This window comes from Lygodium microphyllum, chromosome 16, assembly GCF_053477565.2.
Source record: "Lygodium microphyllum isolate KBCC chromosome 16, Lygodium_microphyllum_v1.1.10, whole genome shotgun sequence".
In the NCBI taxonomy this organism is placed as follows: Eukaryota; Viridiplantae; Streptophyta; class Polypodiopsida; order Schizaeales; family Lygodiaceae; genus Lygodium; species Lygodium microphyllum.
The window spans coordinates 108,076,993-108,090,460 of NC_141150.1; the positions used below are offsets into that span (position 1 = coordinate 108,076,993).

Here is a 13,468-nt window from a genome sequence, read left to right on the forward strand (position 1 = left end):
GTTATAATGAGCGCTAGCACCTTTGTTTTCTTGACTGATTGCATAATGTTGCAATGTTGCATATTAGTTAAGTTAGAATAGCAACAATGTGAAAGTATAAAGCATCGCAATGCTTAAGGAGAAGAAAGGCCTACAACTAAGTGGAGGCTTGAGGCAAGTTAAGTTAGAGGTAAAGTTTCTATATGCTTCTTAGTGAAGCTTCAGTATTATTTCACCAATAGATGCAAAGTGGATGGAAAAGGATGACTTGGCAGGCCATCCTCAGTTGTTGCAACTTTACTAAGATGTCTTTCAGTTAGAGCCGACTTTGATCTAGGCTAAATCAAGTTCAGCAGAGCAAGGGTCTAGAGCATTGACTGATGCTCAAGGGGGAGGTAGCGCTTCCACTCCTCCAATCATGGACACCTCTCGTATGTAGTGGATCTCGGATGTATTCAATATACATCCAAGATCTATGTTGACAGTATGTCTGTCATAGGGTCACTACTCAATGTACAATGACATTGTGAGATGTATGCAAATGTGTATTGTTGTTACCGTGGCTCTAAGACTATACTTTTATATCAATTTGGGGTCAGTTCATGATTAATTGGACATGAATTTACAACAAAAATATCAATGTCTACAACGACATGTATCCAAATTTCATACAAAACTTTGAGTCTTGATATTATATGATTGAAATCATGATTCATTACACGTGTCACAACTCACGAGTAAAGAGTTAAGACTCAATGGTTAAAACTTAAGACAACTTAACACAGTTAAGACTCAGTTTTCAAAACTTAAGACAACAAAATGTATTATAATTTATAACTCGTGAATTATCTATGATCTGAAGACTGACATCAAGAACAGTGGAACCAAGATGCATAATAAGTAAAATCAAGATACAATGAAATATGTAACTATGTTATTTGAATAATCTGTCCAAACTCCAAAGTCTAGTGTAAGCACCGAGCATTGGGTACTAGACTCTAATAACTACTGCGTAATAAGTATCAACATCAAATGAACTACTCGCAACTGCAGTTTGCAATACTAAACTAACTCCTGAGTATCATGAGTCATGTCAAATGACTCATCCGGACTTCGAGGATCCATGCTTCATCTCCTTGTCCGACTCCAAGAACCCTGATTGAGAAGATGATAAAGTAGCCTCAGCCGCAGCCTCAGCCTCATCCTCAGCTCAAGCTCTAACTCTACTTGTAATGCAAAAGCATTTATGGCCCTGGCTCTAGTAGCTCTGGCTCTCCTCTGTGCACGAGTCTCGTGCATTGGTGCTGATAGCTCTTCATAGAGCATGGAATAGATATCCCGCTCCTATGGTATCTCCTCGATGTCTACCATCTTCTTTAATCAATTTTCTCGACATTCACTTATAGAGGTAAACAAAACAAAGATATGAGAGAAGATTCAAAATGTCCGATGTTCATACTAATACATATCACAATTTACAATCCAACTTCCAAGCAATGACAAATGGCAAAATACTAAACGCTCCAACTAGGCAATTGTGAGCTTGTTTCCCTTTTTTGTGTGGAAAAGGGCCCATGTGCTCCAATTCCTCGCAGACCCTGAACTATAACCTTGTGAGAAAACACGAACTGTAATGCATTTTTATTTAAATTTAAAAGATCAAAACTAGGTAATTGCTAATAGGCAAGCCGCAAAATCAACATTTAAGTAGGCAATAGATTATAGAATCTATTACCTAGGTTGCATAATACATTAGATTATCAACATTCAAAACATAAAATTCACGAGTCGCATACCAAAGTAGGAGCACAATTGCCATATTTCTCCCACTAGGAGACCATGGCTGAAACTACATCTCTCGAAGCCTAGCTATGGGTTGGCCAAAATGAAGAGAATGATTGCGGAATGCCAGCAAATCATCCTCTACTCTCATCATATCTAGATCATCCCCAATGAGGCACCTCATGTACTCCATAAAGTCATTTTCCAACTCCTTGCTAGTATACTGCTTCTCACTCGACCAAAGAAAATGCAAGATATGCATAATAGTATGGATTGGTTTATGAAACCAATTCCATCATGCATTCCACATTGTACGTATCTCATCAACCCTTGAGAGCAAAGGATGATGAATCATAGATAAAATAAGTTGAAAACTTAGGCGTTAAAGCAATCATCAATGAGTCGTAAACACTAAATAATTATATATGTAAAAGTTTAACAGTAATTTACTTATCTTGGGATAAAAAGCTGTTGCGAAGTAAGACCTCGCTAAGTTTATCAATATACTCGTATAGAAGGCCCAAAGTACTCCCCTCCATATCAATGATGCACAATACAATATAAATAGGAATGAGACTTTTCACTAATACCTCTGTCTCAACCCACCAACTCTCACTTAAAATATTACGCCTAAAAGTAAGAGCCTTTGGAGACTCTCTCTCACTTCATGTAAACCACTCTTGATATGCAATGGTCCATATCAAATTTGAATGGATCTGTATCAACCTCTCCACTACAGTAAACGTATAAGCAAATCTAGTCATAGAGAACTTCAATGGCTTAAGAGTGCTATTGGCTCAAAACATGCTTGTGATGAATTGCCTCTTCTTCACAAATCTTACCATGCTTATTACGGTCTTGAAAATGTCATTCACCCAAGATATTTGCCCAACATTTTCATTAAGCATGTCAAGGCAATGGGATGCACATGGAGTCTATACTATGCTAAGAAACTCTCCCTCAAGTATACACCCCATAGACACACAATTGCTTTCGTTATATATCACCACCTGCACTACATTTTCGACTCCTATGTCTATGATGACTTACCACATATGCTCCCACATGAAAGGTCCTGTGATGATAAGACATCAGGCAGAGGCATCAATGGCCTTAATGAGCATGATACCTTTGCATGAAAACACTAAAACATTGTATACATTCCTTCAGGGCATATCCAATCAACATCCATCACATAATATTGTGCATTCATATTTCGGCCATGTGTCTTTCAAGGGCTCCAATTCAGCCTCTATAGATACTTCTTTCAAAGCTCAAGTGTGTGTAATGCATCCATAGATGGGCCTTACCACTCACACCCTCTACATCTCACTACCCTGATTGTCTTCTTCCATTGATGAGTAGTGGCTACATTGAAAGGAATAGCACACCGAATAAATAAGCATGTGAATTTCCTAGTTACCTCCACAATTGCATGCCTCTAAAGTCCTACATGGACACTTGTACCATACAAGAAGCCTCTTTGCCCACCACCACTAGAAGATAGCAACACGGTCCTTTTTGCACTTGGAACAGATACAAATATGGATACACTTCTTTTTTATAGGCCACTCGCACATCCAAATTCCAATTTGACTAGCGCTACTAGGCGTACTAGCCTCTCCTTGCCCCGCTTATGCTTCATTAGCCCTATGTAGGTTGGATGAGAGAATTTATCCTCTTCTAGCTTAATACCCACATGCTTTCGGCACCAAAGATGGAGACTTACCATTACTTCCACCGGCACATTTATGCAAGGCCCGATCTCTTTGTTAGGGACATACGCCAAGTAGTCTTTCATGCATGTTATGCTCCCCCATTTCTCCAATCCACAATAGTTACACCGCTACTTCTTCGATCCACCGAAGCCCTTATATCCCTTGATTGGAGTAACGTGCCTCCAAAAGGGATCCGGTGTCATGATTAGGTAATGGGAATTTGAAAAGCGGTTAAGTAATAAGAACTTAGAATAAGGAAGAAAAGAAGGAACTTTAAAGGAGAAGAACTTCGAAGGAGAAAAGAAGAAGAAGATGAATGAATGAAGAAAGGAAGGAGAAGAAGGAGGAGGAGCAATCTAGGAGAAGAGAGATGAGGGAGACTGGAGCTACAGTAGGTAGAGAGCTAGAGTGCAAGAGACGAACACGTAGAAGAAAGGCAAAAATACAAAAGACAGCCCGTTTTGGCTCTAAATAACTAGCTGCCTGTGCGCCTACAGGATGCCAAAACGCCGTTTTGGCATCTCCATTTCGGTCCAAAATAGCTATTCCGTTTCGGGGCTGCTAAATGTCGTTTCAAGGTACTATGACTCAATGCAAGTGCGAGCAATCTCCATCTCAACCGCCTTCTGATGCTCTCTTATCCAAGACTGAGAATGCATACGTGAAGGCAAGGTGGTCGACCTAGGATGATGATGATCCTCCTCCTCCTCCTCCTCCTCCATGACATGAGTCCTCTTCCTACTAATAGATGGCTGCTCTAAGGCAACAAGCTGAGATACAGACTCTAAGGCAACAAGCTGAGATACAAAACCCTCCTCTACTTGTGTAGGAGAATCATCAAACTTCCCAAGAAGAGCATCGTGCAAGGCGTCGTGTTTTTTGGAATCCTTTGCTTTCGCTACCGCCCCCATTGTTGGGAAGTTCTCAATAATAAATTTCTCTCGGATAGTATTTGACACCTTCATGCGCGTGCTACAATTATTTATGCAATTGATGCCTGTCAAATGCTTCACTACCTGCATAATTAAACTAGTCAATGTGAAATTGTAGAATTTGCATGACCACCTGCGACTACCTGAACCAACTTGCCTAGGAGTGTTGACAATATGGAGCACATTAGTGTACTCCTTCCAATAGAGATTGATTGGTTTCGGCATGATGGCTCTTTGAGTAAGATAAGAGAGAAAAAACATCGGTAAGTATGTGTATGCACATGTGCACAAGACTCAACGCGAGAGAGAGAGAGAGGCCCCAACACGTAAATGTGTAAGTCCACAAAGAGAGAGAGAGAGAGAGAGAAACGAGACTTACGTGCTCTATACACGCTGACAATTGTAGCTCTTGATATCTTGAAACTCACTTTTGGGGCTTTTGACATTGGGCTCTCAATTTTCCCACGCAAGGTAAACAAATAGCCACACAATGAAGAAATCGGAAAGGTATGGCCTGTTTGGGGCCCCAAATAATGATCATGTTTTTAATGATCCATGCATACCGTACAAATGTAGTGTACAATAAGGATCCATATGTACATACTAGTCCTACCTTGCCTTTCATGTCTCATTTTTGCATCTTTGGATGCAACGTCTATGTCCATGTGAATAAGAAGAAATGGGACAAGCTCGATCCAAAATCAAAGAAGTTTATCTTCATTAGTTATAGTATAACCATGAAGGGCTACGCCTCTATGACATAACGAAGCAAAAGATTGAGATAAGCAAGGATGTAATTATTTGATGAGGGTGTGACATTCGATAATCCAATTGACGGTGCTTCTACTATAAGTGGTTCTTCGTCATTGACGACCACTCTCGCTGGAGTGACTCAGAGTGGACAAGCAATATGGAGTCTTGACACTCCACTAAAGGTTTTGCTTTCTCCCTTGGCTTGAGGGCTATCTTATGGAATAGTAAGAAGCACCCTACCATGGCCTTATCTTCTACAGAGGTTGAGTACTTATGAGCACTTTGTTCTACCGCTCAAGAGGCAATTTCGCTCCATCAATTATTGGCGGAGACAAGACCCACACAAGTGCGCATGGATAACCAAAGTGCCTTAGCCCTAGTGAAAAACCCTGTGTTTCATGCTCGCATGAAGCACATAGAGGTTCAATATCATTTTGTACAGGAGTGGATCATTAATTTGGAGTTAGCAATGTCCTACTCTCCCATGGAAGACCATGCAATGGATCTCTTCAGAAAGCCTTTATCCCAACCTTCTATGCTTCATTACATGAGGTCATTAAACACTCCCAAGATCTAAGAGGGGATGTTCACCTGCCATTTTGTCAATCTATCATCTCCTAGTTGTGAGCAGATAAAGACATTGGAGCTCTAACTGGTTTTGCCCATTCAGTTTGTTCGCATTTCTTTTTCAACGAGTGTCAAGTATGTCCACACTGTGCAGTGGACAGTTTTCCAGCTATTGCAATGGTCAAGTAACCTAAATATTTGCAATCAGGTCAGATCAGCTTGTTTTCATGCTTGCCTCAGCATTTTTTGTCCACTGGCAGCCTGATCAGTCACTATTCTGCTGGCCGACTACATCCTTGTTGTCCCTAGATTCAGGTTGGCCAGATTTGGTGATTTGATGCTATTTACAGCAACCAGTTTGGTGCACATCATTCATCTCAATTTTCAACAAGTTATGCACACTCTGACATTAAACCCCTCCATCTCCAGGTGCTGCCATTGTCATCAACCTGATCGAATGCCTTCACTGGGGCTTTTGGCTACATGCAGGGACTGATCACTCCATCATTGTATTTCAAATTTAGTGCACATCATCATTTCATTCTCTTCTCTTCCTGCTGTCTCTCTCTTCTCTTTTCTCTCCATGTTCCTGTTTATTTTCCATTGTTGATAAGCATAAGTACCCACAACAGCCACGTAATTCATCCTAAGCAACTTGTAAACCCCATGCCACCATATCAATGTGTCATATAAACAACTGCCAGTGGATAACACGATTGATTGTTGATAGAAGAGGCAACTCAGAATTGATGCTCAAGGTATATGTTGTGTTTTGCAGGGCTGCTTTGCATTTTGCATTTTGCCTTGGGATATTTTGTTCCAAGCAGTCTTATTAATAGAAATTTTCCCCATTCTTTGAAAAAGAAAAGAAGGCATGTGTTGTGTTTTGCTGCGTGTATCGCCTCCGTGGTACAGCCGAACAGATGATCAGACACTGGTTTCGATACCCCCCACCCGCCCGGGCTTGCGATGAGAGTCCGTTCTACATTATGCACTTCTTTTGCCTGTAGAACTACTTAAATTACAAATAAACAAGAGATCCACTGAATGAACGTGCTAATCAAATGAGTAGTAATGGAGTCAAAGCAATCAGTGAAACCCTAATACACTGGTTGTGGCATCCAATTCTTCCATAACCAATTCTACTGGTACAGAGAATGAATGATTGTGCCGATCAAATGCGCCTAGAAACGACGCAAATGCAATCAAACAGTGAAGACTGGTTGAAAATATTGCGCGGATTTATTGGTTAAGCAGAGCAAGAACCGCTATACCTCTGAGATGATGTTAGGCCTCATGGCTGAGCTAGTGTGCGCTTACGAGTATGCCCGTTCTTTTGTTTGTTTACCAGACGAAATGGAAATGAAGAAAGAACGAGCACGCTTGCTTTACGCAGACGTCCAGATGGAACGATTCACACTCGCCTAGAGTAATGCTACACAACACCCGGATTTACCGAGGTTCGATAAAGGTTTGCTGAGGCCCGGTTCAGACAATGGCAGACGGATGCACGCTTTTTTTGCACTGTGTGTGAATATATTTAATGGCTGCCCATAAACATCACGAGTTCTTGCTTGGATTGTTGGTTTATGTAGCAAGGTAGAGCCTGCATGACCTTGGCAGGGGTTTAAATCTCATGGCTCCTTTTTATTCCGAAAAGGTAATGGGCCTTGTCCAGTACATTAAGGTCAAACATGTATATCTTCACGCGGAAATCATCTTGACAAATCCCTTTTCAACACTTATGTGGCCGTCCACATTGCACTTATGTGGTCGTCCGCACAGTCTGAACCGGGCCTGAGTCTTTCCTTCATGCAGAGCCAACTCTAAGGCCAGATTTAGACTACTCCATACAGAATCTATTCCAAGAGAGTGACCGTCTCACTTTCATACACACTCGTCGAAGATCTTGATTAAAAAATGTCCCTTTACAAGTGTCATCCGCTTGTTGGCATGTTGGAAGGAACAAAATATGATAAGTGTGTGCTCATTGGTTTAAGTCCTCGTTTAAACGTGAATTGTTGGTTGCAATCTCGGTAGCATGGTAACGTCGGCTGAGATTCTGCATCTACAGACAATCTTTTGAAGTAGGAGAGCTTGCCACATTGGCACAATCTCCCTATACTCCTCCCTTGTCCAGGTGAGTGTGAATTGGGCCTAAGTTTTGAAGGTTAGACTAGTTTCATAGTACAACTATTCTAGCATTTTGGAGGTTAGGTTGGTTTCATACTAGTCAGGACACAAGTTCATTACAAGACCATTGAGCAAATGTGTCAAGCATTGACTCTTTCAAAAAGTATTTGTAAAAGTAAATACCCACCTAGAATGACCAATTGTCCAGGCCCTCATGTGGAATAAGTCATACAATTTGCTCATGTCTTAGCTACCCATCCTTCTAAAATACCACTCCATGATCTCAATCGTTTTGATAGACCGCTTATGCATATTATCATCATTAAAGATGGCACCATGGCTATGCACTATCCTTCTAGCTTTTGGATTCCATAAGTGATAGTCCATTTTGCATGATTCTCCATGGCCAACAAAAATGCATTTCTTAGTTAGGATCAAGCTTACTCTACTTGTCCCTAAGTATAAGCATGAATGCCTCATAGTTAAGAACACACAAATAATCATAAGTAAGTCTCTTGCCAAAACATAACTCCTCTGGTATCTTACCATCCAATGGCTTTCTAGGAGATTTATTAATCAAATGCATTGCTAACTTTATAACTTCAGCCCAAAATTCATTAGTGAGATTAGCATTGGAGAGCATACTATGGATCCTTTCCTAAACAGTCATGTTCATCTTCTTAGCCACACCATTTTGAGTAAGGTTATTAAGAGCTGTTAACTCTCTCTTGATACCATGGCTTGCACAAAATTTCATAAATGCATACGATGTATACTCTCCACATTATTAGTCCTCAAACACTGCGCCTAACTAATTCTCTACAAAAGCCAAGAACTTTTGAAATACATCCAACATATCACTCTTCTTTTGCGATGAGGATAAGCCCAAACCTTCCTTGTGAAATCATCTATAAAAGTGACAGAGTACAATGCTTCACCCAATGAAACTGTAGGCATTTACCCACATAAATCATTGCAAACCAAGTCAAGGATCTTCTATTGCTACTACCTCACTTATGCGGCGACATTTTAGTTTGCTTTCCAAAGAGACAATACTCACAAAAATCGAGATTTTAAAAAATTAAGATAAAAGATAATACAAATAGCATAAAGCCTTTGTTATGGTAACTAAGATATGTCTCAAATGGCAATGCCATAAAGAAATATAAGGCTATTTAGTGACTGTCACAACATGATCTTTGACACTGGAAACATGCAAAGGACGCAAAGTACCAAATTTCAACCCTTTGGCCACAATAAGAGCTCCCTTGCAAATTTTCCACAAATGATTACCAAATATTACTCTATAGACATAATCATCAAGCCCCCTATACTAATCAAACTTTTTGTTACATGTAAAATCCTCATGCTTCTTGATCCAAGCACAAGCTCCCATGAGCATCGAATGTTGCTTTAATACCAATTGAAAAGGAAGCAATGGTGGAATGCAAGGTACAAGCTATGGGGTGCAAGAGGGTTAATGAGAGAGAGAAGAACACAAAAGAGTTATATAGGTACAAAATGAATTGTACCCTTATTCTTTGTTATCTTCACTTTTATTTATATAAGTATATAGTGTATACGTATACAAGGGATGTCCGCCCAGCTATTGGCCATTGGCCTTTATCCCAACATAATAATATTAGTATGAATCTAAAAAATGCAAGGAAAATTTTAGCTTAGATCAGAGAAAAGATTGATCCACTTCATTGTAAAGCTGCCTCTAAGTTTTGGAGGTTAGTATTTCCTTCAACATAATGGCTTTAGTTTTAATTTGAAAAAATCCAAGGAAAAACTTAAGCTAGGTTCATACTAAGTGGTGGACGAAAAAAGGGAAGGGGTGCCATCCAATGGCTGCATTTTCATTGAATCTTCTAGGCCCATCACAACTTCTAGAATAAAAGCTTAAATGGTGGAAGATACTCTACTTTACATGTGGCAAATTTTAAGTCAACAAAAGCCCATGTAAACTTTTTTGAAGGACGCAAAGTACCAAATTTCAACCCTTTGGCCACAATAAGAGCTCCCTTGCAAATTTTCCACAAATGATTACCAAATATTACTCTATAGACATAATCATCAAGCCCCCTATACTAATCAAACTTTTTGTTACATGTAAAATCCTCATGCTTCTTGATCCAAGCACAAGCTCCCATGAGCATCGAATGTTGCTTTGATACCAATTGAAAAGGAAGCAATGGTGGAATGCAAGGTACAAGCTATGGGGTGCAAGAGGGTTAATGAGAGAGAGAAGAACACAAAAGAGTTATATAGGTACAAAATGAATTGTACCCTTATTCTTTGTTATCTTCACTTTTATTTATATAAGTATATAGTGTATACGTATACAAGGGATGTCCGCCCAGCTATTGGCCATTGGCCTTTATCCCAAGATAATAATATTAGTATGAATCTAAAAAATGCAAGGAAAATTTTAGCTTAGATCAGAGAAAAGATTGATCCACTTCATTGTAAAGCTGCCTCTAAGTTTTGGAGGTTAGTATTTCCTTCAACATAATGGCTTTAGTTTTAATTTGAAAAAATCCAAGGAAAAACTTAAGCTAGGTTCATACTAAGTGGTGGACGAAAAAAGGGAAGGGGTGCCATCCAATGGCTGCATTTTCATTGAATCTTCTAGGCCCATCACAACTTCTAGAATAAAAGCTTAAATGGTGGAAGATACTCTACTTTACATGTGGCAAATTTTAAGTCAACAAAAGCCCATGTAAACTTTTTTGATTGGTTGCTTTAAAAAAATATACAATGTATTTTCATGTGCTTCCGCCCACTATTGTAAACACCCATGGTAGATCTCCTCCAAATTGCTAGAATTTCTATCATCTTAGTGTAACCCTAGCCTTGGCTCGAATCTTCATATTTGTGTGCTCATTACGTAAGAAGGATTCTTGAATGGTTCAAATTTAAATAAATTTCAAAACCTATTGGATACAAACATGTTATGCATGGAGGGACTGCAAGCATCCACTATAATACAATGGCTATGTTTTGACTTTCTCTTTAAATTATACATGGAACTTCTTACCTTTCTCAGTTTACACATAAAACAAGTATTCTAAGGGATTCTACCAACACTTATTGGATACAAACATGTTATGCATGGAGGGACTACAAGCATCTACTATAATACAATGGATATGTTTTGACTTTCTCTTTAGATTATACACGAAACTTCTTAGCTTTCTCAATTGATGCACATAAAACAAGTATTCTAAGGGATTCCACCAACACTTATGTACCACATGAATTTCATCCTATTTTGTCTCACTTTGCATTTCCATTCAGCTTCTTTTCTCTTATTTGTTGTAAACCCGTGGTAGCCAACAAAAGAAAGAGTCATGGAATAGAAAGAACAAGGAGAAAGCCCAACACTACGGAGTCAATAAATGAATTCTTTAGGAATACCACCTTATCCTGACAAGTGACGATTCATTAGTAGCAATGTAGTTTGTTGTAAAATTCATTTTAATAGAGTGGGGCTTCCTTCCATGTGAATTGCAATAGAAATTCCATAAGGACAATTGCTTAAAAGAAAAAAAGCCAGCTCGACCAAAATAGAGAAAGTGATGCTCAATGTAGAAGGATGCCCAAGGAAGAAAGTTCATGTATATAAGTTGAAAATAAAGTAATAGAGATCATTCTTGCATGTGTGTCAATTGCTTCTTGCTCTTTGCTTACATTTGTGCTCTTGCTTGTTTCCATTGAGTTGGCAAGGGGAGGGGCTAGGGTGCAAAGGGGGATTGAGATTGAGAGTGTGAGGGATAAGGGTGAAGCATTCATTAACTTCTTTATCTTCAACTTCATCATCATCATCATGATCTTCTTCCATGGTGGTTTGAGTTAGAAGCGAATTGCATAGGTTAAGTTCTTAGAGTGAAAGGGGCTACACAAGAATTGTGAGGCCATCTCAAACTTTTGATCATATCAGTTACAACGAGTGGGAGCATGATATGTGTCTACTATAACCTTGGGATCATTTGGTTTGCTTGCTTGCTAGTGAACTTGCTGGTTTGGAGAGGGGAAGAAAGTCAGTAGGTTTGGAGAGCTAGTCCACCAAAGTAGGTTGAACTCCTGAAGGAATAGGAGCTCCACTCATGTGTCTCTATTTACCCCTTATTGAGTGCATAGGTTGCTCGATATTTTTGATTTCATTGTTGCATGAGTGAAATCAACCAACCAAGGCACTCACTTCTCCACCTTGCTTAGGGATAGGAAGCTTGCGAGGCTAGTCTCCAAAACAAGCATGGTTAGGAGAGGAAGAGGTGGAATGTGGATAGTGCTAGATTGATGAAAAAAAACTAAGTAAAGCATTGATTTGTTGCATTCCATTTCTTTGAAAAATAAGTGAGAAAGGAAAATTTGGTACCACCTGGAGTATCAAGGCATTGTGTGAGGTATTCTACTTGGGGTCGGAGGCACAATAAGGGATCAGAGGTGCAATCGAGCTAAAAACACTACAAGAAAACAAAGAAGTTTGCACTTTGGACAAACTTTCTTACAGTTGCACTTAAGTCGACCACTTGAGTTTAGTACTCAAGCCACGAGCTCGAGTAGGAAAGGATAGAGGGAAGAGGACCCCTTGAGGCATCCTTAGAAAAGAAAAGTGCACAAAAGAAAGGAGCATTAGAAGGATAAAGAATTAAAAAGGATAATGTGTGCTTGCGGATGCGAACTCCTGTCAGTAGGAGGGGAACAGATTTCACAAATTAATTTAAAAAATTGACGAAAAGTAGGATTGTCGAAATGTGACATAGTTTGGCACGAGTGTAGTGATTTGACCCTAGATATCTTGTGTGAGAGGACGCAAGAATAGTAGAAAATGTTTGATTTGATAGATCTAATAGTCGGTGTGACTAGTGCTACATGTGCTCCTCAATGTATTAATTGTTAATGATGGAATGAGGATCCCATCTATGGGGGTTCACTCAAGAGTGGAGTACTTGACCATTAGAGTATTTAAGAAGAAGCAAGGGAGACACTATGATTGTGAAGGGAGACACCTTGCTCAAGGCTTGAGCAAAGTGTTGACACTATGATTGTGTGTGTGAATGTCCTAAGTTCAAGTCAAAGAGAAGTCAAAGGACATTTAAAATGCCATCAATCAAAATACATAATTAAAAGGAAGGGTCGTGCAACAATCGTGCGACACTGCCAAGCTTATCACTCAAGGATCATAATGCCACATTAGTATCATGTATCGTCGCGGACTCGATCGAGTGTAGCTCACCCCTAACCGATCAAGGACTCGAGTGCCGAGCCAGTCGACGCGACTGCATGGCACATGCGCTCAAGGGCGTGCGTCGGTATAAGAGTTGAGATGAAAATAGAGCAGCCATTCTCAATAGAGTTTTGCAACAAGAGCGAGAGCGAACGAATGTCGATGCAAGCACTTCCGTAGCCATGAGAGGAAGCTAGTCATTACTACCTCTGGGCTCTCTCCCTCTCCCTCTCTCTCTCTTTTGTTGACACCATGCTCTCAAGCTTGCAAGACTTGATTCCACCCATGGACCATTACATTAGACACTCGAGAGGAGTACATCTCGAGTCCCATCATGCACTCTAAACCTTGAACTCAATCTAGTTAAC

The 13,468-nt window shown here is 39.8% G+C and overlaps 1 protein-coding gene across 3 annotated transcripts in view; it reads right to left on the reverse strand.

Moving 5' to 3' along the window:
- Positions 1-7,301, reverse strand: part of RBL15 (RHOMBOID-like protein 15) — a 74,550-nt gene extending 67,249 nt beyond the window's left edge. The window contains exon 1 of one of the 3 annotated variants that reach the window (XM_087696222.1): positions 7,006-7,297. In XM_087696222.1, coding sequence (XP_087552348.1) covers positions 7,006-7,029 — 24 coding nt within the window. In that variant the 5' untranslated portion in view covers positions 7,030-7,297. Of the gene's footprint in view, positions 1-7,005 lie in introns of all 3 variants that reach the window. The other 2 variants (XM_087696223.1, XM_087696224.1) reach the window with 2 other exon arrangements.
- Between the last annotated feature and the right edge of the window lie 6,167 nt (positions 7,302-13,468).